The sequence below is a fragment of the Anopheles nili genome, chromosome 3, assembly GCF_943737925.1.
Source record: "Anopheles nili chromosome 3, idAnoNiliSN_F5_01, whole genome shotgun sequence".
In the NCBI taxonomy this organism is placed as follows: Eukaryota; Metazoa; Arthropoda; class Insecta; order Diptera; family Culicidae; genus Anopheles; species Anopheles nili.
In genome coordinates, this window is record NC_071292.1 from 51,684,640 (window position 1) to 51,709,494 (window position 24,855).

At 50.9% G+C, this 24,855-nt stretch overlaps 2 protein-coding genes across 2 annotated transcripts in view; one reads left to right on the forward strand and one right to left on the reverse strand.

Moving 5' to 3' along the window:
* The window catches only part of LOC128725747 (glucose transporter type 1), a 77,957-nt gene extending 73,773 nt beyond the window's left edge, over positions 1-4,184 (reverse strand). Inside the window, exon 1 of the mRNA XM_053819514.1 lies at positions 4,011-4,184. The gene's annotated coding sequence lies outside the window, so the exon portion shown is untranslated. The remainder of the gene's footprint in view (positions 1-4,010) is intronic.
* Positions 4,185-22,372: 18,188 nt separating this feature from the next.
* LOC128724589 (uncharacterized) overlaps positions 22,373-24,855 on the forward strand; it is a 36,429-nt gene continuing 33,946 nt past the window's right edge. Inside the window, exons 1-2 of the mRNA XM_053818312.1 lie at positions 22,373-22,885; positions 23,729-23,909. Of these exons, the coding sequence (XP_053674287.1) occupies positions 22,373-22,885; positions 23,729-23,909 (694 nt within the window). The remainder of the gene's footprint in view (positions 22,886-23,728; positions 23,910-24,855) is intronic.

Sequence of the window (24,855 nt, forward strand, 5' to 3'; positions counted from 1 at the left end):
AAAAATTTCTGCTTTTCCGGCGAGCACCTAAACGAAAGCTCCACTCGGTACCGCTCCCAAAGTTGCGAGAAAAAAAAAACAGCCAGGTCGTGCTGGTGCAGCGCACAATAAAGGATATGGTGGATAATAAAAGCACCGCCACAGGACTGCCACAGCCCCGGGGTGGCCTCTCGTGTCTCTCGTCTCTCGAAGGGAGGCGCACATTTTGAATGAAAAGCAAAAATAAATAATGCAACCGGGCCGTTCCGTGCGGAATGGCTCATTTCTGGCCGGCAACCGTGCGTACCTGTGGGGAGGACTTTTCCCTTTGCCGAAGGGTTTTATCGGAGCCGAAGTTTTCGTGCTAAGAAAAACATGAAAAGCTCAAAGAGCCTCCCCCTCGGTTCTTTGGCTCTCCATCCTTTCCCACGATGTGGAACTGGGATGGTGGGCAGTAAACAAGCGCTCGTGGGAGAGAGAGAGAGAGAGAGAGAGAGAGAGAGAAAGAGACAAAAATGCCGAGCGAAAGAGATCGATAAGAAGCAACTAAGTTGTTTGTGTTTGGCGCGTTTGCGAACAGCGCGGGTGATGTGCTTGCACGTGTGCCAAACCGGTATGTGCGAACGTCCTTCATAATCCGCTCAGGTAAGTGCCTCCGGACCCGATGGCGACATTATGCTCATGGCCTGTGACGTGCGAACACGTGCCCGTGTGTTTGTTTGTGTGCCAAAAATCCTCCCCATTCGCCGCAGAGAAGCCCGCCAATAGCACGACAACGATGAAGACGAAGCTATTGGGCAGGATTTTCCGGCGCCAGCAACGTTTCGCTTTATTATCGTGGCCCACGGCGACGGCAAGAAGGGGCATTGTTTTGTGAGGACGCACGCGTAAATTCTTAATTGAAAATGGACGCCGATTCGCCGTGGAAAGATTGCCGCTGGTATGCTGCGGCTGCTTGCTATCTCGAAAACCGAACGAAGCACATCGGGACGGCCATCAGTCAGCGGACGTCAAGGAGAACGAATAAACGTTACCTTCGAAAATGGTGCAAAGCTTCTGGTCAACGAATTTGCCCCCGTCCATCGAGTTGGTGTGTTTGTCACCGATTTCCGCAACGAAAAGAACCCTCGAAAGTAGATTGTAATCCTCCGGTGTTGGTGATCTGAGCCCCACCTCTAGGATGGCTGGCTGGCTGGCTGGCTGGGCAGTGGGCAAAGTGGCACGGAATAGTCCCAAACAAACAAACAAACAAACAAACAGTCCACAGGACGAGCCCACGGGCGTGGCTGGGACAGGCGGGTGGTAAAAGCCCTACAAAACAACGGAAAACTTACAATCTCCCAAATGAAATTTGCACTCCTCCCAAAAAGTGAAACACGAGGATTTGATCACAACCGGGTGGGTGGGTGGGTGGCGCGAGAAAGCGATGGAAAGCGGTCGATGAAATAAAAAAGTGGCCCCTCTCGCGGGCTGATGCAAAGAAGAACCAGAAGGTAGAAAAAAAAAACCCCAACATCAACTACAAACTGTAACGCTAGTGCGCGAGAGTTTCGTGCAGCGTGTAGTGACCGATTTCGGGGCGAGCTAAAACGAACCGAATACGGCGAAAAAGCGAACTCGAACTCGCTCGAATTCCACCATCTACTTTGGATGATGGTGCAGCAACGCGACCAGTGCTGGGAAATGTGGGACACGTAAAGGGAAAAAAAAACAACACACACAGACCAAAAAAAGGCATCAAAACCCCCGCCGTAGTACAGGCCACTCCGAACATTGGCCAACATTAGCCAGCATCGTTCTTGGCCAATGAATCGGCGGCGCGCTAGCGAAATGGCGATCCGCAAGGACGCAAGGGCATGTCCTGGTTGTAAAAACAAAAAGAAAAAAAGAAGAAAAAAAAGACGAAGACACCATGCGCCGGCACGAACAAGCGCTCGTCGGTAGTGGGCCCACGGTGGAATGCCTCCGGTGGCATCACCGAAATGGACGATCGAAAGGACCTTCTCGTTTCGCGGGGGTTTTCGTGTGCCGCACGGCTCGAGAAGGCCATTGTGATGCGCGAAGGCACGATTTTGCGACACAACGTGACCATCGTTGTGCACTTGCCCGAAATGAGAGAGTGAGAGAGAGAGAGAGAGAGAGAGAGAGAGAAAGAGAGAGAGCGAGAGAGTTGAAGAAGAAGTAGAAAAGCGGACAAAAAAAGCCCGCACAAAACGCGCGGAGACCGAGAGCTCCGAAAATCCGTCGCCGACCCACCGTTTTTTTTTCTTCCTCGTGGACCGACCGCTAGCGGGGTGGCGCGGTGGGGGGAGTAAATCCCTGGCAGTAAATCCAGGTCAGCACGCCGTTATGCGCCGTCCGTTTCGGTGATAGCTGCCGGCCAACAGCCCGACTAGCTCGGTTTTTGGCTCTCGTGCAGAAGGACCTTCTTCCCGAGCGTTAAGCGTCGAGCGAACGAGAGGCACTGTGGAATGCGTTTTTCGACTGACAAAAATGCCACTCCTCTCTGGCCAACCCCTGCGAAAGGGGTCACTTCACACACACGTACACACACACACACGCGCGCCTGCACTGTCAATACTGGTACTCGGCTTGGGTTGAGCGGTCCAGCATGCCCGATGGAGGCGCCTGGTGCCGGATCGAGTTAAGCGGAAAGATAAACCCAAAAATCCTCACCATACCCCCGGTAGCAGGGGGAGGGGATTGTGAGGGCCCACCCGGCGGAGGGTATCCAACGGCCGGCGTTTGGTCACATTTTCCGGGGATAGGTGGGTGTGAAGCGTAAACAGTGTGCGCTTGTTTTTCGCTTTTGTTCTCCGTCGTACGTCAGATTTACGGCAACGGTGGTGGTGGTGAGGTTGGAACCCGTCCGTGGAAATTTGGGGAGCTGAAAAGCGACCGCTGTTTGATAAACGGCATTGTCTTGCGACATGCGACAGTGTAGCCAGTGCAGCACCCTCGCATCCGGAAAAAGGGTTCGCACCACGGAAAGGTTGCAGAAGAGTCCTGACCATCGGTGGCGCCGGTGACACAGGATTTATCCGTCTGATGTTTTTTTTTGTTTTTGTGTTGTTGTCCCGACCACATGCACCCAACCGTAATGAGACAAGCGGGTTCTCGCGCTACCACACAGTGCTTTGCGGTGTTCTTTGCACTTCGCTGCGCCCTTCAATCTTCACAAATCACGAAACCCGAGACAACGACATTGTGTCATAATGTTTCTGCGACGGTGGCGCATCCATGGGTGGAAGAGCGCGTACGGTGGCAAGGATGGCAAGGACCAAGAAAAAAAAGAGCAAAACCACAGTTTAGCACCGCAGTTTGACGGCTGGCCCGCCAGGCTGAAGCAGCTTCCGAAAGGACCGAACGGACGGATGGATCAGAGCTCGTTCGCTCGCGCTCGAAGCTTCACCGTTTTATCGCCGTGTTCACCCTAATCTTAATCGCTGACTTTACAATCCAGCCTTACCGCAACGGCCACTCGCTCGGACTGGCAGGTTGAAGCCACCGTGGCATGAAATATCCACCCGATAAGACGCTAGCGGCATCAAAGGACGTGCTCGGTGGTTGGTTATCATTTGCACACAAATTTTCAACCAAAATGCAGCCAAACGGCTCGCGTGTTTTTGTTATTCAAATTATATGGCGTCCACCGCGTCCATGGCGGCCTGTCTGTGATGAAAAGCCACCCCACCAACCGTAGCTGTGGAAACATCAAACAGGGGACGTTTCGAGTGATGCCAACGTAGCAGGCTTTTTGCACGGGCTGGCTATCCGATCGGTGGCGAGAGCTTTGGTGGATTATTACCGTTTTTTTATTATTATTCTTCAACCAAGGCCGAAAGCCGGTGTCGTAAAAACGCGCCCAAAACGTCCTGAAACCGGCGAGGTGACCGCGTATTTTCTGATGTCCTTCTTTTTTCGACGTATAACGACTCCGGAGTCGTTATGTCATTTTTGACAGCACATATTTTTTCGTGTTTTTTAGAGAATTTTCCGAAAGATACAACCCGACACCGCGCATTGCTTACCTTAATAGTCAGTCCAGCCATTTCGGGCATCCACTAGTAGGTTGAAATTTTGCTTCCGCTTTCGATCGGAAAGGATACGGAGCGAATGGCGACCGTAGATGATGGCTGGCTGGCTTCGATGGCTTCGAGGACGTGTGTGCCCTGACTTGTGACGACTGCCGTTCAAACACTAACACTTTTTGCACCAAATTTGGAACCAAACGCTCGATATGAAGCCGACAAGTTCGAGCTTTTCTTAAAGGGTAATTATTTTTTCCTCAATTATCTGTCACACCACTCACACTCACTCACGACCGCACACGCAACACTTAGCGTCAACTCTAGTTCACTTTCTTTCTTCACACAGCTTCCAACTTCGCGCACACACGCACTATCCTTCCGAGCAGCTCGATCGCAGGAGCAATCCTCGCTTACCAGTGAAACACGCACCCGATCGTGGAAATTAGATGGGAAAGGTGTGGGAACGTGGGAAAAGGAACCGGTTCGCTTTTCACCGACACACCAAAAACGGCACACTGGGCAGAGCTTTCCGGAAGAGCTAATCTCCCTGCACCCCAGAGCGGTAGCCTCCTGCGCAACCACCCACAGGCGTCCCCACCGCACCGGGAAAGCCACACTTGGCAACGGCGGCACACTGAACACGATTCGGTAGCACGATGGCAGCAAACCGGGCGATGATGCTATTGTTTCGCAACCCGTCCGAGTCAGTGATTCGCGAGCATTACTTTGTACGCGCGCGCTGCGAAGAAATTAAACACCGATCGATCTTTCACACACCTAGGGGAACAAGAAGCGAGGGGGAGAAAAAAAAAGAAAATATAGATGGCTGGGAAATTGCATCGCGCAAATTGGATGATAAAAGGGCAGCAAGCCAGCAAGCACTATAGTGCCTGCCTGTGGCACCTTCTGGGTGGGAAGAATTGCTTTTGCACAATAACAACAAAAAAAGCGGACGCAAAGAAAATCCTCTTCTTGCCCGTTAAAAGCGGACAAACATCACAGCGTGAAAGTGTTCACGGATCCTTCTATTGTCTAAATAAGGCTGCCCGACAAACGCCATTGGTCACTGGGAAAACGCTTTTGTCGTGCGCACCGAGTGGTGACAAGTGGGAAAACTATTTATCACCCTTCCCGATCGCCGACGGTGTGTCCTTTTTGAAAGTTTTATTTCAGCTGTTTGCGCTTTTTTTTCACTCTCTCTCTCTCTCTCTCTGTCTCGCTCGGTTGCCATTGTCCACTGTCAAGCCGTATCGTTTGATCATTGTTACATTGTCACTGCCACTTCGGGGACACTTTGGACCATCACGCAAGCACGAGAGAGAGAGAGAGACAGACAGAGATGACATTTGGTCCGATGGTTGCATCTGTGCCTTCGTTTTGTGCTGCACTTTGCAAAACCGTCGTCTTTCCGTTCGGACCCCGGACCCAGGAGCAATCGTTTCCCAAGGATGAAAGGACATCCCGTCCACGTCCCGTCACGACACCACCGGTACACGGCTTCTTCGGCAGCGTTTGAGTGATGACGATGGCGAATCTCCCGTGGCGAGAACTCTCTCGACGGCAGCGGATGTTGGCACCAAAAACGGCTTACAGCTGCGCTGGTCAGACGAAGCAGTGGAAGCCGGAAAAACGAGCACTCGCGCATACACACGCGCGCGTGGACGGTCCACTGAGCCGTTCATTTCCGTCGGTTGAAGGAAGACTTCGTCCTCTGCTGACGGTTTGCAGCTGACAGCGCTTCCGGCCACCAGTGCGGACAATTTCGAGACCGATTCAGCTCCTCCGAAGGGGTTTTGATCTTTCCACTTCATCTTAGCGCACAGCCGGAGTGTTAACAGGCCAGGTCCGTGTGGGTCGGGAGCAAACCCTTATCTTATCCCATCGGTCCCATCCATCGCATCTTCGCATCACGGCTTCGGTTCGGTGAAACAGCGCGTCGCCTTATCGCCGCTCTTATCGTCTTATCGCAAGTGACACGGAAGCCGGGTGGAAAATGGAAAATCCTTCACCACGGGAAGCTCGGGAAGCTTTCACTCACGGCCCGCTGGCGCTTGTGTTATTGTTTCGTATTTTATTATCCTCCTCCTCGTCCTGGGTCGCTTTTCACCAGCACCACCCACCCGAGGGTGATTGCGATGCTCCTTTCGGGGAGAGATTTTCTGTCCGTCCCAGGGTTTCCCCAGGGTGGGAAAATGGAGCGGCTCTCGCCCGTCGTTTGAAGTGTTTTCTTATGTTGCTTTGTTGTGGATTGGCGCCGAGAGCCGGAATCAATCGCAGTACCGAGGGCTTTGATTTCGTACCACCGGTCAAATCCCTCCGGAAGAGGGCAGGATTCGAAGTGACGTTGAACGACGTAGTTACAGTCCGAAAGGGCTTCCAACTATCGGATTGCGTTCTTCGAATGGGGTTTATGCAGACCCACGTTCCTCTCAAGCACCCGACCAGTTTGTCATTGCCAACGTTCAACCACCGGCCACAGCACAGAGCTCTGTGTAAACGAGAAAAGATGAAAACATGAAAGAAAATGGTTAGTAAATGCCTGCCAGATAACCGGTCGGTCATTGGTGCTCGGTGCCGATCGAACGATTTTACCGAGAAAATAGAAAATTAATATGCTATTTACAGTGTATACGCCGGTGCGAGGAGGAGAGAAAGAACTTTGTTGGCTCCAGGGTCCATTCGGAGCGTTTGAAGTAAAGCCGTGCAAATCGGTGATATTTCCGAACGACGACGGAACGGAAACGAGCAAGGGAAACCGTAGTTCCGGGCTACTTAGATGCGGCACAATGGGAGGACAAAATTGGATTGCGAAATAATGATCGATGCATAAATGCAATTACATTTGATGGCATTCCCAGCTCGTTCCGTCGTATCTTCCTTGCCACAATGTTCAGGGAGGAAAAATGACATTTTTCAGCATGAAAAAATGACAAGCATCAGAATGATGAAAGCGCCAGCGACAAATCAGCGTGTAAATGTCGTAGAAATATGTTTCAAATTCTCAGTAAATCAGCCCAAAGGCAATTTATGCTCTCTCTCTCTCTCTCTCTCGCTCTCATCTTCATTTAATGAAATGTCTATTAATTAACAACAGACAGCTTGACATCGCACATCAACCGAGAAAATGGCTACGAACAGGCACTTTTATCTCCTTTTTCACGGTTTATTTTGGGGCTACACTCAGCAGCGATGCCACCTCGCAAGAAGCAACATTACACCCGAATACATTTTGAGCGGATGATGACGCGAAAGCACCACTCTCCATCCATAAATAAACCGCCGCAGATGCCACGGGCCTATCCGAGGGCCGCTAAAATAACATTGCTTAAATTATTCGTTATCAGTCCCCGCCAGTTCCAAAGCGCAGGCCCCATCGTCCCGTGGAAAACTCGACCACCCTATCATCGTACGCGGCCTCCATTCGCAAGGATTCGCCGGTTCGAACGAAACCCCGGAAACGATGAACCTACTCTCGGATGCTCACCGTAGATAATTCGCCACACAAACCCATCCCCCGGATGCCCGGGTCGGGTTGGGAAATATTTCGGTGAGGATCTCGCCCCGTGTAAATTGTGCATCGCACTGTTAATGATAAGTTATTTATGGGCCGCCCATGGGCACCCTCGATTTTAGGGGAGCGAGCTTTCGGCGGCGGCGACGGCGTTGACTGCTTTGTTTTCCAACACCGACAGCGGTTCCGGGAACGTGGCGAAACAGCGCGAATCTAGCACCCTGACCGGCACAGAAACATGAACTCTTCTCGTGACCGAGCACCCGAGCGGTGGGGCGATTGAGGGTTATTTTTTCCGGGAAAAGCATTCTCGTGCGGTGCCGGTGAAGCTTAAGTGCGTCCGGTTCAGTGGGTTGTCCGTTGGTTGGCGAAGCGATGTTGTGTTTAAATTGCCAAACGAGCGCTTTTTGCACGCCAACAGGCAAGCTTAGAGGTTTTTTTTTCCATTCACGCACCACGTCAAGCAGAAATGGGTGTGCATAAATCAAACGCGTGTAGCCCCACCACCATGGGAAAGAAACACGTACGCGAATAAACGCCACAATCAGCTTCCATCCAGGGGCTGAATCGAGCCAATTGACAAATTTTCATCCACGAAAATCGCGGCGACAACAACCGGAACCGCGATAAACGATCGACGGGGGACATCGCCGGAAGAGATTTCCATGCTTTTGCTGCTTTAGAATTACGTTACCGCCCGTGAATGTGACGCTTGTTTCCGCTTCGAGTGTCTGGCGTTGGCATTTAAATGTCGTGGCGATTAAAAGGAAGCATGAGAAAGAAGAAAAAAGAATGACCCCCGCCACACTTTACAAAGTCACGCAATCTCTGTAGCGAAGGGAAATCTCTTCCGAAAGCCGGCTTGCGACAAATTACACGGCGCAAAGTCAACGCACGTTCCGTTCATCACTCACGGAGGCTCCCGCGCGACCCGTGGCCATGTAATTCGGCACATTTCCCAGTGGACGCCGTCTAACGTCGTGAAAGCTTGCTGCTGGCAAAAGTTGGTCCACCAACGACGCGCCAACTAAAGCGCGCACTAGCTAGCACGACGCTACGTGGATAATTGCGCCCGGTGGGTGCCGTCGAACGCGCAAGGACAACTTTCAGCATTTTTACTTTTAGTGTCTTTAAAGGCACTCCACGGCGACGTCGATGAGAGTTGACGCTTATCGCCGGTTCGTTCTCGTTGGAGGCAGCGAGACGATTCCGCATGCGATTCGTGCCGCTCACGTACCAGCCACCTCCACTGACGGGTGGTTTTTACCCCCTCACACAGGAGCACCGACAGGGACGTACTGAAATACCGGACCGAAAAAAGGCTCCATCTCTTTGGTGACATAAAATCACTCCCACCGGTAAGAGAAAAGACGTACGCCCTACGTGATCTTCGTCGAGATTAGTTCTCGTGGGTACCGAAGGTATGGGCGCACATAAAAAAAGCACCTTCATTCTAAAGAACGGCTGGAGAAAAGTAAAAAGCAGCACAGTACGCCACTTTTGGAAGGGCCTACGAGTGCCTAAATGGCACCATCAATTCCACCGAGTGGCCGAACACCACCATCGCCAGGGGTTTCGAAGAACGCAATCGCAGTCTTATCCCACCGATAGATCGCGGTGAAACGGAAATGCCTCGTGCCGACTTGGCCAATAAATCGCCAAGATCGTCCTTTCGCTCGCCCGGTCGCGTAGGTTTAAGTCCTTAATCACTCGCCTTCACAACCGCACACGATGGCCAAAAGCAATACCTTGCGGGTAGGTAGCACGGATTCAGTTCGGTATTTATTCTGAGCAAAGCATTGTCCCTCCGACTCATTCGAAGAGGGACGTCCAATTATTCTCCGGGAGGTGGCTTAATTGTGAAAAATGTTTCCCACCAGCGCGAGTGCCAGCACTGCTCTGGAACGGGGAAAAGAAATACGACTGCATTCATTACGAGAGCAACCGACACAAAAAAACAACCGGAACCGGGTGGGGTCGTCGATATTAGCAATCTTGTTAACTTCCCCGCAACGCCCGCGGGTGCCACGTTCCGGTAATACTAATTGTGCGCCAGCGGCGTCGTCTTCGACAAGAACCGCGCGTGCTGCCTTTTTCTTCGTTCTGTTCCCATTGGTACGATATTTCGACGATAATTTGCGATAAGCAGCACGTCGTTGGAGCGAGTGGGTCGCGCGCTCGTGTCGCTCGTGAATTAGAGCACGGTTTGCCCTTGAGCCGAGCCTTGAGTCCTTTGGTACTGTGCGGGGAAAGAACTGCTCTAATTGGGTCGTTTTCCCGAACACCGGAGACCTTGGGCGATCAAGCTTCGGTCAGTTGAAAGGAACAGAATAATTACAAACCAAATGCGCATTTGGCATTTGCAGAGAAAAAGAAAAAAATGCCCACCTTCAGAGATGTGGCCTTTTGAGGGTCTCATGAATCGAATGGCCAGGACATTCATCGTGACATTTATGGAACAGATTGGTCATCGATAACAGTGGGTTTGTTTTAAAGAGCAAGCACGCCTCACGCGGAAGTAACGCGTAAGTCGGCGATGACGATCGATGAGATTTAAAAATGCAACCCTCAAACAAAAGATCGCCACTCGGTGGGGGTGCTTTTGCTTGCCGAGTGCACAATCAGCAAAGCACAACTGCCACCGTACGGCAATGAGCACGCCAATTTAAATGCTGCAATGCGATACCACGAGCCAGGAAAATGCCGACAGAACGCCGCACGCAACTCGCGTGCATCCGGTGTGAGGTGGCTGACATTTTGCTCATTAAAAAATGCACAACTCATTTCACCGGCTGCAAGTGGATCAATTACTATTCTATGCATAATGCAACGGCTCATTTTGCACAGTCGCGTTGCCTCGCGTGGCACAGGTGTGCCATTTTATGATTGAAACGGATTGCATGCCGCGGAAGAGCCCGCACGATAAAAATGACAATCACCACATCAACTGGGTACAATCGCAGTTGGCGGAAATCGATCCCGGGGGCTCGTTGTGCCGATGAAAGACAAATAAATCGTCCGTTAATTGTCCGTTTTCCCGGTCTGTGTGTAGTGGCCACGGTAAGGATGTCCATTCGGTGTATTATCGGCAGTATTCGGGCTTTCCGGAGCTTCTGAAGCACACTCATCAACCTTTAAAAAGGCAGAAAATAAGAGGCATACTAATAAACGCACACTTGCTCAAACAACTGCGGCATCCCGGGGGGTGGGTTGCGTAAACATCGATCGGAACTCTCTCCCCAGGCCGGTGGAAAAATACCTCGAAACACCGGGATTTATGACAATTTGCGGGCTGCGAAACGTGTTGTTGCGCTGGCTACCGACCAAAAACCCAACCGGACCGTATTTATTTATGCACTCTGCATTGCATGAAAAAATTAACAACCCAACCACAACACACTTCGCAACAAGGATGACGATCAGCCGGCGGCAGCACAAGCGGCAATGCAGCAGCAGCGGCAGCAGCAGCAGCTGGGTGGAAAAGAATCTGCCGCTCATCATCATGATTTTGTGGGTGGGGATAAATTTCATTTCGTTTTAATGTTGTTTGTCACATCGACCACAATTTCCAACCGATTGCACACCCCGGGTGGGTGTGGTTGGTGATTGTTTTGCGTGAGATGTGTTTTTTCTTCTCCCTCTTCACTCTTTAGCGCACTCTAAAGCTCCACGCGTTCACGTTCACGTGCGCATACCTGTGGGTGGGTTGTTATCGTTGATAAAACGCTCGGTTCATCAATGTTTGGGCTGGGCTGGGGTCACCACCGCACACTAGGGTCAGGAATTTGCGCTAATGAAAATAGAAACCTACTCGGGGTCCGGAACATCCCTAAACCGCGATCGCTTGGCTCACCCCCATAAGCCCTCGCCAAATTCTGTGGTTTTGCATTCGATTTAAAAGCAATATTGGTGCTTTTGCGAGTCAACAAACAGTTTCGCTGCTCTCTCGCCTGCAGCCTGTTTAGAACACTGACAGGGATCGTAACATTCTAAGCTACGGAAGGATCCACCCGATGGGTGGGAGAAACAAATTTCAAATGCTTTTCACTTCCCCCCCACTCGATTGATTACGAACCCAACGATGGTGCCGCCCCGCACGAGGAAAAAAAACGGCTACACTAGACCATAGAACGGTGGCTGAGCCGAGCTGAAAACTATTTCAATTACTAGCCGTTTTCCTGAAGCCCAACCCGCCCGAAACCTGAACCACACACCATGTCCCGGTGGTGCCATGGAGTCCCGGTGACGGAGGGATGGATACAATTTTGATTACAAAACAGAGTCCCAAGCAACCGGAAGAGATAGACGCAAAGCGTGCCCGCCTTTAGGGCGCTTTTCCCGATGGCCGTTCGAGTGGAAATTGTGTTAATAAGTCTGGCTGGCTGGCTGGTGAAGAAGTGCGATCGCTTTCTGGAAGGGAAACTATCAACTCTCAGGCCAAACATCCACTTACACCCGGTGTGTGTGGCCGGTAGTTACAACTTCTGCAACACAGTGTATTATTTGCAGCAATTCCGCGCATCGCAGCAACTTCATTTGCAAGGAACGTGATCGAGACGGTGGCATAAGTTTAACTGTGCGAAGGCCGAACCACGCTTCCGGTGCGTCATTTGAACGAGAGGATTTACCAGGTCCATTTGCTGACCTGAGAGCCGGATACCTGAGTTCGTGCCATATTTCCCGGAATGCCCATTATCGGCGGATGGTCGCCTGTTTCCGTCCGCACGAAACACGAGCTTTCGAGTCCAGTGTCCAGCCACGGGGGGAGTAAGTCGGTGGTCTTGTGCAGTGACTTGTCTGTGGCGATGGGAGAAATAATTTGCTGAATAATTCGATAAGCACAAACACTACAACCTAGGCATGCTCCTTTGCCATTCGCTGGCTCGTGGCTTCTGATTGGGGTTTGCTGACTTTGCATTGTTTTCTTGTTATCGCAGGCAGTCGATCGATTTTGAACTGCCAGCTTTAAGGCGAAGAAGCGCCCTAAACTAACCCCATAGTAGGGCCATTCATTACCCGTGATAACGGAAATAGAGCTCAATCTGCGCAAATGGCTGTCAACGATCGGCCGCCCTGAATCGTGTGTAATTTTTTCCCGCCAGCTTGTTTTTTCGCCCCATTTACTGTCCGTCATTGCCGGCCTTAAAAAATGCGCCCTTTTTGCCGGCGCCCATAATATCCCACGAAGGATCTACACTTTCGCTTGCATAAATCATGCCAAACGATCGGCCCGTAAACGCCCGGCCGGATTAGGCAGCCAATAAAGCGAGCGCACACGCTGAACCCCTACCGCGTATGTCTCAATTTATTTAATCGCGCGGATTAATCCCACCCGGGCGCTTAATGGGCGCCTCAAATTTGCCAAACCTTCGACCCTTCGTTCGCGGGGCATCGATCACCACCATGTGGGCAATGTGTGCATGCATAAATCGCATCGACGGACAATTTGTCTCCACCGGGAGCCCACCACGGCCCGATGGACGGTTCGAGAATAAACGAGCGCAGGCGATAAATCATCAAATAAATGCACACACACACACACACGCCCGTCGGATCGTTTTAAGCGCTCGCGTCTTGCGAGTCCTTTCCGAAGGGGGTTGGACTAAGGCGCACGATTCATCCATATTTCACGTACAATCAGCAACATTGACGTCGACGACGCGTGCCACCAGAGCAAGCAAAAGCAAGCAAAAAAAAACGCGGAGTAGTTGTGTGTATATTTTATCACCCATGTTTTCGCTCGCATGTGAGTTGAATGCGAAGGGAATGCAAAAATAGCAACAAAAAAGTGGCACATTGCCGCACCATTACATCGCGCGCACTTCCGGTCGTTTCGTCGCCCTGGCATTGTGTGTGGGTGCGATTTTCTTCATCTTGTGCTCCATTCCACCCCCTAGCTGCTTTTGAACATTGAACATCGTCCTGGAAAACATCATCCAGTGCCATCGAAAGCCATAACTCCGCCATCAGTCTCGGTGTGATCACCATATTCCGGAATGGCACTTGAACGAGCCGCGCGGCGAGTAATGCATGCGAACAAGTGTGCCCGCGACTTGCACCGTGAGAGAGAGAGAGAGGGAGAGGGAGACAGTTTTGACGATGACGCAATGAAGCAGCCCTCCCGAGGCATTCCCTCTCAACCCAAAAGGACTAACTTCCTTCCGTTGCGCGCGGTTCGATTTAAAACATTTCATCCCTAATGCCTTTTCCACCCACTCCAGATGTAGGGTGAGCAGTGGAGTGGAGCAAAACACCCCCACAGTGAATGGAGCCCTCTCCTTCAGGAGTGTGAGTGCATATATGGATGACACGCGGACGAGCAGCATATTCTTATGGCTTTTACGGTCGTCTCCGGCACACGGCTCGGCTCTTATGCTTTTCTCGTCCCAATGGCGTTTCTTTTTTCGCTTGCTTTTTTTTTGCTCGTGCCCGGAATTCTGTTATGATCATTACGGCTACCATTGCTTCTGGCTCTCCTTCCTTGCCCTCCCTCTCCCCTCCTTCCCTCCTCACCTCCTCATCGCACGGCCACCCACCAGCGTGTCATGTCGGGCTTCCGGATGCCGTCGTGCCATCGATTCACCCGCCCTTTCGGTGGGTGGCGTAGCCATTAGCATCATTTCGATGATACGGCGAGCAATCACTTGCCTGTGCCGGTGGCGGAAGAGAGCGCATTAAAATGGCCGCTTGTCAGACGCCGGTTGTGGCTCATGTCATCGCGAGTGTATCGCGGCCCTAGAGACGTCGTCGTACGTGGAATGAAGATCGTTCGCACACGCAAACCCGCCAGGCACATACACATCTATCTTGCTGGCTTCTTCCCCGGGAACACACACGGGAAGGTCCTGCGGCGTTCCAGGACCAGAACCCGAGCGTAATGCAGTTACGCCTCCCGAGTTTTCCGCCCTCCCCTTCGCTCACGGGACGCGCAGACAAGAAAGTAATTGAGGAGAAATTGAGAACGCTCCATCCGCCCTTCGGACCGATATGAAGTGCTTCGGGTGCAAGTGTACCGTAAACGGTAATGCCAACCGTCAACCGGTTGTTCCGTTCCCCGTCGTGCCATCGTGTGCTGGCTCACGGTCCGTTGGAAGGATTGCCATTTGCCACAGCCCCGAGGTTTGCCGGCCGTTCGCCTGTGACGGCCATTCGCCTGCCATCGTCTTTTGGGTGATGGGGTGGCAGCTCGAATCCAGCACAACCGTCCCAAATGGCCAAGGACCGGAGAGTGGAGGCCAGGCGGATGTACACTTCAATTTCACTAATTTATGGCCATTTCTGGGGCTGCCTCCTCTCGGTGCGGTACCTTCGCACCGACATCCTGGCACGGGCAAGGACCAACGATCGATGCGCGTCCCGACCACCAGAGGCCGCTTGCTTGAAGCTGGGCTGGGCGTAACGAATATATCTTATTTTAATCAGTTTTGCTCCGCGCGAACTCATTGAATCACCAGCCCTGGGAGAGAGAGAGAGTGACAGCACGTTTAGTGAGGCACGCGCCTTGAAGGACGACCTTACCCACGCGGGAGGGGGTGCTGGGCCGGAAAACATTTCCAATATTGTTTTCGACATTTCCCTGCCAATATATCAATTGACCGAACCGGTTGGCTGAACGTGCCCCGGTTGGGTTTTATTTTCGGACGAACCACCCATTCGGCAGCTCGAGGTGTGGAAAGCGAGTTTTCCTCTGGAGAGGTCGAGATGGAGGAGCAATTTCCGCTGGAAGCATCAGCACTTCCGGCGCTTCTAGGGGGCGAATCTGTCGAACCGTGACTTACTTCTTCGAACCGTGTGAGTGAAGGATGCATTAGGGTGCGATGTAAATGGCGAGTGAAGTAATTGACCGGAATCATCGCGTTCGATGGCGCGTTCATTTAACGATTAGTGACGATATGGTGTGGTATTTAAAGCCACAAAAGCTCCTTCAAACTCGCGTCAAATCGAATATGATAAGAGGAGAGAAAAAAAACAAACTACCTCACCTATTCCTTTTGCAAATTCCGCCCAAGGATTCATCTTAAATCCATTCGCGACACTGACAGGGGGGAGAATTTAAAAGAGATAAAATTCAATAACCCCATCTCCGCGTGGCCATTCTGCTTGCGACAGCTTTTAAGCCTCGCACCATACCGAAGGGGCGAGATTTTCGCACCCCCCTATCCAGCGGCGGTCAACGCGAAAATCATAGAACAGAATGGAACACGAAAAGCGGCAGGGCGAGATTTCGAGCAGGCTTCCGGACGCCCGTTCCGGCCGCCATTTTTGCTTCATTTGGTATTCATAAAGGGGCGAGAGACCGGCCTGCCACACGCTGCCGACTGATAATAAGCTTTTTCTTTCCTTCCTGCCTCAAAATGCGGCCAGCTGTACGTTCGCGATTGCATTCGACAGAGAGCCGGGGCTGGGGGGAGGTCTGAATAACGAATCGCGAGCACCGTGTCTTGGAATGCTTCCCTCCACAGTGAGGAGTTTTTTGTTTTGCTGCGCTCAGGACGACTGCTGTTTGGCCGACTGACGTTGGCAGCAGGCAATCCACGGCGCGCTTGGGAAATAATGCAGATCCTATTTCAATCTTCCGGTCATATTCGGTCAGCAGCTTACGTTCGTGAAAAGAAAAGCCCTCGCCAGGCTCTAGGCAAGCTGGTTCGTTCCTTTTCGCGCACGGCCTCCTTAGGTCGTTTTTCACACAAAGGTATGACAGCGAAGGGTTTTTTTTTGTATGTTTTCTCTTCTGCCACAAGCTTCCAAGGCTTGCTATGATTGCGCACGGTGTGTACCTTTCCGTCCGTTTGGGGTGAGTTTTTCGTAGGGTCGACTTTTCCACCCCTTTGACCGTCTCCAACGATCACCCGGAGCGATTGTTTGCATAGGCCGACCCGGTAAAGCCGAGCATTACTAGCCAGACAGTTCGCTAGGCGAAGCATCCCTTCCGGTTCCTGCCATCCTGTGTGCACAGGGCGAGCAAGAGCGCGGTTAGACGAGCTTCCGCCGGCGGCCTATAATAAAATAATAATGTATGTAATCCCCGAAAAAGGGTTTCCCTCCCGGTACAGGCTCCAACCACCACCAGGCTAAGGTGGCACAACGTTGGCTCGCGCTATTCCTCGCTAGTTGCGCTTCAAAAGAACTACACACGCTGTTAGACGAAAGTTTCGTTTCGCCAAACGCCTCAACCGAGCGCACATACGCACACGACACAGCCCCCGGACTCTTTTAATAAAGATATCGCCGGGGCGGGCTGCAATTATGCTGAAAGGGTACTAAAACTTCGCCATCGTTCAGCTCGCAGGCAGTATTGAAATGTTATCAATTACGCTAATAGGGCGGGCGCTTCTTCGTCCACACGACCGGACAACGTCAGTCAACTCTGGCGCGGGCCCGGCGGCAGAATTGAAGTAAATTTTCTAGTTTTCCCACAACCCCGAAAAGCCGGGGTCGCCTCATAACTGTCGAGTTAAATGTGGCTCCCATAAACAACCGGCGCAGGAATCGCGGCAAGGACCTGCTGCTTGAGTGCTTCGGCGCTCGCCCGGGTGCGATGAGGCGAAAGCGGACCAGATAAGAAACTTTACCGGGTCGGTAAGCACTATTTTTGCTACCTATTTGTTACGAGCCATTAGCGCGGGGAGAACCACTTTTTGGAGCACGCTTCGGGGCAGCATTCGAGCGCACCGATCATCATCGGTAAACGATTCCGAAGCGCTCGAAGTCGTTAGCATGGCCATAAACACCGTACAAGCCACTTGAGGGCTGGTAGGGAGTGAAATAAAATTTAAAGGCACATCATCGTTGGTTTTTGGGGTTGAACGTTTGAGCGTGGCCCCACGAAACATGCTGAAAATATTTCATTTACACCATAAAACATGAAACGGCCGCCCATTACAGGGCTTCGGCGTGAATCAGCGTTTGCTAAAATTCTTCCTTCGCACCCATCGGCAAACATTCCACGCGCATTGTGGTGGTTTAGTGTGTAAATTATAAATGCAAATTGGGGAAGTTTCCATAATCAGGGCAACATCAGCAACAACAAAAAAACAACTGCACACGATTCCTTTCTACAGGCGCATAATTGCACCCGAACTATTCACTTGCGAATGCTGTTTTTGATTACATTACCGGAGTTCATCAAAAGCACCACCGCACGGTTCGGTGGATGGTCGATGATCGATTCGTTGCCAACCCCGTGACGTGCATTCGGTGGAGAGGGAAAAACTCACAAAACCCCAACCGGAAAATTCGCCTGCTATCGAGATAACTCACTTTCGCACAGCCAGCCAACCAGCCGTCGGGAATCCTTTTCATCCACTCCAAAATCGTGCCCACTTGCAAGCGCGTAATTGGAAACGATCGGCAGCGGTAATTGGGCGAGACACACGTGTGTGTGGAAAGGAGGGGTGTTTGGTGAAAGGGGAGAGGGTGGTACTTAATTCGAAAGTCATTATCGTATGCACATAAAATTGCCACCACCGCAAAAGGGAATGGCCAGGAGGTGATGTCTCTGTAATCAGGTCCTCATCGGAAGTTCCTAAGCACTTCCGGAGTTTGGTATGGATCTAGGGATTCAAATCCGCAATGCGACACGGCAGGAGGAGTGAGAGAGGGGGGAGGAGGGGAGATAAACACACACGTACACACACACACACATACATTAGCCGTTCCAGTATGTCACTAGTGCCGTGGGAAGTGAACCGCATGGGCTCCAAAAAATCCCCAAATTCCATCTGGCAATAAATTAGCGAATTCGAAGTAAATAAAGCTTAAATTGAATAAATCCCCGCTTTTTCCACACCATCCGGTGCGAACTTTCCCTTTCCTACGCGAAGAGAGGTCACGTCAGCCCCACCCATCCACCCATACTATCACGCCGCAACTAATGTGAAATTATTTCCAACATGCGACGACGTAAGCTCTCTTCCGTATAGAAGGGAGTGCGGTGGTCGGGTGGCGCTGTAATCACGCGAATAAATAAAATTTATTCCAACACAATTTGTTTCCGAAACTTTGTCAGCTACTGCAGCCGAGGCGTCATTCAACACGCCCTGATGCGCGGAACTCGTACCAGGGCAGGCGAAAATTCCGTGCCCTAACGGACGGGTGTTGCCACTTTTCCGACCTTCCCAGAATGGTGCCTTACACCGGATGCAAACGGTGCGTAACGCAACCGAACATACCAGCGCAACAATTTGCGCAAGGCTGCGACGGCTGTTAACAAGGCTTTACAGGCTGCGCAACGAATTTCCCGACTAGCGAGCCTTTCACAGGCAGCCCCGGAAAGCTATCTAATCAATAATTCTCCCGTTAGGCGTACACGCTGCAGAAGCACCCTCGCGCAAGCTTTCTCATCCTTGAGGTCCATTAGGGCAGAGCGCCGTGGTTGGGGCTTGGAAATTCCGTACCAAAAGCCCGGACAAGCTGCCGTAGCGTGAGCGCACTTCCCAACCGAACCGTGCCGATCCACCGGAAGCCGCATAATTTTAATTCAATCCCAACCCCCGGCGCTTGGGGCCCTAAATCCATCCCACCCGGACGTGCGCGACACAGCCGCCGGTTGCAAATTTAGCGACTCTCGATAAATAATTAAACATGCTAATAAACTTTTCCAATAATTCGTCAGCATCGCATCGCCGGCCCGTCGCTCGTCGTCGCCCTTGTCGCTGGCAAGCTTGTTCCGGCTGGCAGGCTGTTCCCGCGTGCCACATCGACCACCTGTTTTCCAGCCGATGACGGTAATCGGCTCGAAACGACCTCGGTGTGCCGGGAATGATCGTGGCGTTTGGAAAAGTTATTACCGGCTGTTAAAGCATCCACAGGGCGAATGAGCCAAACGGGACGCGCTGACGGATCAACGGTCGATAAGCGAGCCGAATTTTATTAGCGACAAAAAGGGGAGGCATGGCCCCAAAATTTGCATCCCCTCGGGCCGATGAGAAACCGGGTGGACGGAGGAGAAGGACGATGATGACGTAGCGGCAATTAAATAAATATTGCAAACGTTTCTACGCCCGTGTTTGCAAACCACCGAATTCACGTGTGCCAAGAAAGGTAATGAGAGAAAGAGAGAGAGAGAGAGAGAGAGAAAGAGAGCGCATAAAATTATCGATTACTAAACAACATTAACAGCCAAATGGGCTCTGGTTGGCAAGGACACGCCAGCAAACACTCAATAACGGAGCGGCACAATTTGCCAATTTATCGCGCGGACAGCATAAAATGTTGCACCGTGCGAACGCGAGCCAATGCATCATTTTCAAGTGCATCCATTAACGAACGTTAATTAAAGATTCTCGCGTGATAAATTAGCGGCCCTTTGGAGTGGGGTTGGGGTGGTCACTTAAAAAAACACCCCTGACATAAAATTGCATACCGCTGTGGTTGACAAAGACAGGAGCAATGGCAGTGTCATTAGCGTTCATTAAGATTGCAATCGTTCATGGTGAAGCTTAATTTAATTGAGCCAAACGATGCTGCAAATAGGACGCTTTTTACTCGTTGCGTGAATGTTTTACATTTTCTTATCAAGCCACCGCAGGTCCACCAATATCTTCCTTATATCGTGCTTATCTTCCCTCGAAGGGAGAACGTGTAGAATGGGTGACACAATCTTGTCTATTGTTTGTTTTGTATTTCGTGTGCTTGTAACAGCACGTGCGCCCAGCGATGCCGTAATCATCCATCATTGTGGAGCGATAATTTCAAGTGTCTTGTCGTACAAGCTGAGACAACTCGCCGCTAATAACCGGCATTCGTAAGCCTTGGTAGCAGACTTCACGACGCACCAGCCTCTCGTAGAACGATCAACCGGCTATTTGTTCGTTTCAATTAAGCAATACTCAAGCTCGCGATTAGCAAACGCAAACGAATGAAAGACTCATTAGTGGGTCAGAGGTATTAACATACTATCAATCAGCCTTGGCAAAAAACACGATGACTGAACGTTACTCGAGTCAAGTAATGATTACTCACTTTCCAAACGTTCAACTTTTTTTAACAACAGATAAAGCGCTGTCTGTCAAACTCACACGACGATTCGAAGAAGCTTCGTTCGAGATAAGACTAGATGTTCTCTTAACGCATCACAGTGAATGTTTATATAATTTTGCATTGACAATGACGACAAAACCGGTCTACATTCCACGTACCTGAAGCAACATTTCAACGTTGGTGAGCAATGTCGTTCTGCATAAAACAAAACACTACACTGTATATAGCCGTGAACTAATAAAAATCGAAAGCCAACTATCGCCACAAACGTACACATTGACGTTGGGGACAGAAACTGCACGACAAGATCAAGCACGCATCGTAGCGCGATCAGCTACGACAGCACACACACAGCCGTAAACATCGGCGATCAAACTATCGATCAAAACACTGCACGCACGTATATCGAAACGCTCGAATACACTCGCACGCATACACAATGGTGCTTCCAGCGCTTAACAAAACTGGCCTAAAACAATGCTATTACTAATGTAATTCGCTAACAGTGTTCCAAAATCACTTCACAAATAACAACGACTAACTGTTTACAACATTATCTTAATCACTCGCTACCTTTTACACGAAACCCGATCGACCGAAACGTCTTGGCGTGGGGAACACAATCTCCAACTCGCGGATGCTGATCATGAACTGACAGGTGGATCGCTTTCGTATACGTGAGCAGTCGCTACGCACTCACCTAGAGTGAGTCTCACTTTCGCTCTCACTCTCTCTCTCTCTCGCGGTCTCCCGTGTAAACTCACTGTCATATTATGGAGCGGTTCAGCCCATGAGACGAATGAGCGGGCATTAGCGAAAGTCATCTCATTTCGCTGATGAGATGTGAATCGTAATGAGCTCTGGTAATGATTACGATGCTGGACGAGTTGTACGTGGGTACGATTCTGCAGCGTTATCATCCGTGGAAGTCATCGTAAATATGGTACATTATTCCGGTACATTTTATGGAAGCGTATAAGCGGAACCTTCCCACAAAGACCTAATGCCCTTGACCGGCGACTTCAGCCTGAATGAGATGTTAGTTTTACGGTTAAGACAGTACGAAAATAGACCACGTTTTCCCGGGCAGGATTATTTTCGTTGAAACTGAAACCCTACCACATACGAGGGTATTCACCACACGCAAGTTATAGTATGACAGGAACTGCGCGTGTAGCTATAATTACTAAAAATAATTACTGAGCCATTTTAAAGCAAATAGTAATTAAAGTTTATATCGAAAATCTTCCGGCAGTGTAGCACACGTCATTTTGCCCTAAGAATTTCATCTACGAATGCCAAGGTTTCCAAATCTTGACATAGACGTGTTTACATCACAGTTCGCATGCTGTAGTAGGCTGTGACAACCGCAAGCTCATCCAATTTTAGTAACATCACCGTTTGCTTACACCGTCTCTGTCAATTTTGTGTAAGAACTAGTACGTCCGTCATATCTCTCAGCACAGATTGGTTTTATTCCCAGCAGACGGGATGTCTTCGAATCACTAAAATTGAACCCGTTGAAGCCATCAAAAAGATAAACAAAAATTCACATGTACAAGCTGCCCTGCATTCCCAACGAATCCCATCGCTGGTTTTGCAATCAAAACATAACAGGCTCGTTCTCGGCAGGACTGATTTTAATCTAATAAAACTGCCGAGGTTGCGTGAGTATTCTGCTGCACCAGGTGAGTGAAACCGGCTGGCTGTATCGTATTTGTTTCTCATATCCCTTTTTGTCACAAAAATGTATCATCGACAGGAACGCGTCCCCGAAACAGTAAGGTCGGTATAATACAGTCCGTCGGTGGTAGTCCCGCTCTCCGCACGCCAGGACATCCATGCCAAACCAATGGCCAGCAGCAGCATAATGAACTCCGACTATGTGAAAAAATGCACGGACTTCCTGCAAAACATACCGGCACACAAGCTGGCCGCAACCAATGCCACTGCGGTTGGTCAAACCAATCCGAACGACGGTGCGCAGCAGCAACCGCAATCGAAGCCATCGATCGGCAATAAAGCGGCTAAAAACCCCTCAAGAAGGGGTCAACCGGCGAGTCCTGCGGTCGTAGGTGTCGGCGGTAAAAAGCGCCCTATTTGGCGTCATCCTGCCGCCGGTCCTGTCGCACCACCGCGATACAACCGGCCAGTCCCGACCGAGGAGCAGAAATTCGTCCGATCCTGCTGTCCCAGTTTAACGCACCGTGGGTCACGTCGGGTGGACAGTCGGTGGGAGGGAGAGTCGGACAAAAATCCCGCACCCATCTGCTGCCCTACGTTTCATCCTGTCTGTGACACGATTTCGCCGGTCGAAACGGTTCCGAAACAGACAGGCCGGGGTGACGGCGATAACGTCAATCACGCGGCCCAGGTCGGGATGGTGAGCGAACAAAAACCGGCGGATCTCGTGGCTGGAGGTGAAGAAAGCGGAATAAATCCGCCGCCGGAGGAATTCCGGGATCGTCAACCGTCGTCCTGGTCCGGTATTCTAACCGGCGCGCAAACGCTTCCCGTATCCAGTGGAAGCCGAAAGGTAGGACCTGAGTAGGACCTGGAGTGTCCTTTTCTCACACCACCACGGTGTGGTTCCTCAACCTAGCCCCAGCCGCACCCGAAAAAGGACCCTAAAAATGTCCTCCAGCTCTGTAACGAGATAACGATGATTTCGTTAACTGTTATTTCGTAAACCGTCACGAAAAGGGATGCGAAGGATTGCTCACCGCTCGGTTGTTTCGGTTCCCAAATTTTGTCGTCTGAACCACGCGCGTGTGCGTGCGTCCGTTGGGTCAGAGCCCTTCGGAGCGGGCGGTTGACGAGGTGACGCCAGGATCCGAAGGGTTTTCCAATTTTGACATTCCGATCCACCCGAACGGCCTCTGCCGACCAAACAAAACACACACACACACAAAAACGGCGGTCGGAATAAAATCAATGTCCTGCAAATGGCTTCGGCCAAAAGGGATTAGCAATGTTTGCCGACGGATGAGCCGATGTTTTTGCACGGCGTGGCCCTCTTTCGGTGCCCTTACAATGCCACCGACGAGCTAGTGCATTTCTCACTGAATTGCTGCCCTTTTTCCCACCATCCTGCCTAATCCCATTCACCACCTTCATCATCCGGGGCCACGGTGGTTTGGATCTGTTTGATTTTGCTTTGATTGGGGTGCCATTTTTGGATCACACAAACCCATTCCCATTCATCGCATTTGTCTCCTTTTCGCAGGACCAATCACGCGAAGACAGCGAGGAATCTGTGGATTGCTCGACCAGCGATATAAAACTACAATCGGCCAATCAATTGTCGGCCCATCCAGTGGATGGAAAGCTTTTTCATTTCCAACCATTGCGGACGGTGCAGTTTCTGTGTTTTGAGCTGAACAACAAGCTACGTTTGCTGGGTCCAGGTAAGTGTAGTGTCTCCGAGAGGACGTACCTCATTTTTACGTTAATGATTGAGCGCAGCGCGGAGAAAAAAAAACGCGGCGACAATTTCCACGGAAAGACCCAAACAATCGGTTGCTTTTGTATCCTTGGGCGCTGGGAAGGAAAATCCCAAGGATGACCGGTCGGTTCTTGCTTGTCGCTTGTCGCACGCTTGACAGCTGACATTAATCGACGTCAATATCTGTCCCAACGTCGGGGAACTAATCGGGTTCAGCGAAATTACCGCGCCAAAAAGGATTTCCCAGCCAGTCCCCGGGGCGATTAAGCGGTGCAAGCGACAACGATGATAACGTTATTCATAATAATAATAATGAAAAATATTTACGCTCACCTTCGACGGCCCGTTCGGTCGGCTGGGAAAATGTTCAACCCCGGGCGTGGAACCGGGCTGCCACGACCCCGGTTAAAGGCCCCACCGCAGGGTCCGCGCAGATGATGATGGCTCCATTTTGAAGGCCCCCGCAATTAACATCGGTCACGGTCGGGAGGTTAATAATAATGCCTACTTAGTCCGTTCGTTCGTGCGGAAACCATCGACGTTGGCTTCGCTTCACTTTTTTGGCACGCTTCGTGTCCTGAGTCGTCGTGAAATGTTACTTTTTTTTTGCTTGGTGAGAAGAAGGCAAAAGCCGTGCCAAGGACGAAGCGCGCAAAAGAGGAAACTCAATTTCCCGGAATTGCGTGAAAATTAGAACCACAATGAATTGCGCAACTCTTCGATGCGATCATTAATTTTATGTGCGTGTGGTGTGCTTTTTTGTATCATTGTTGATAAAACAAAGGCACCGTAGCGAAGGAAACCACCACGTTTGGGTGCTTTTCCTAGGGTGACGGCGACAAATAGTTACCCATGCGGTGGTACCGCTCAACAGTTTTCCCTTTTATCGGTCCGTTAATCGGCGGAAA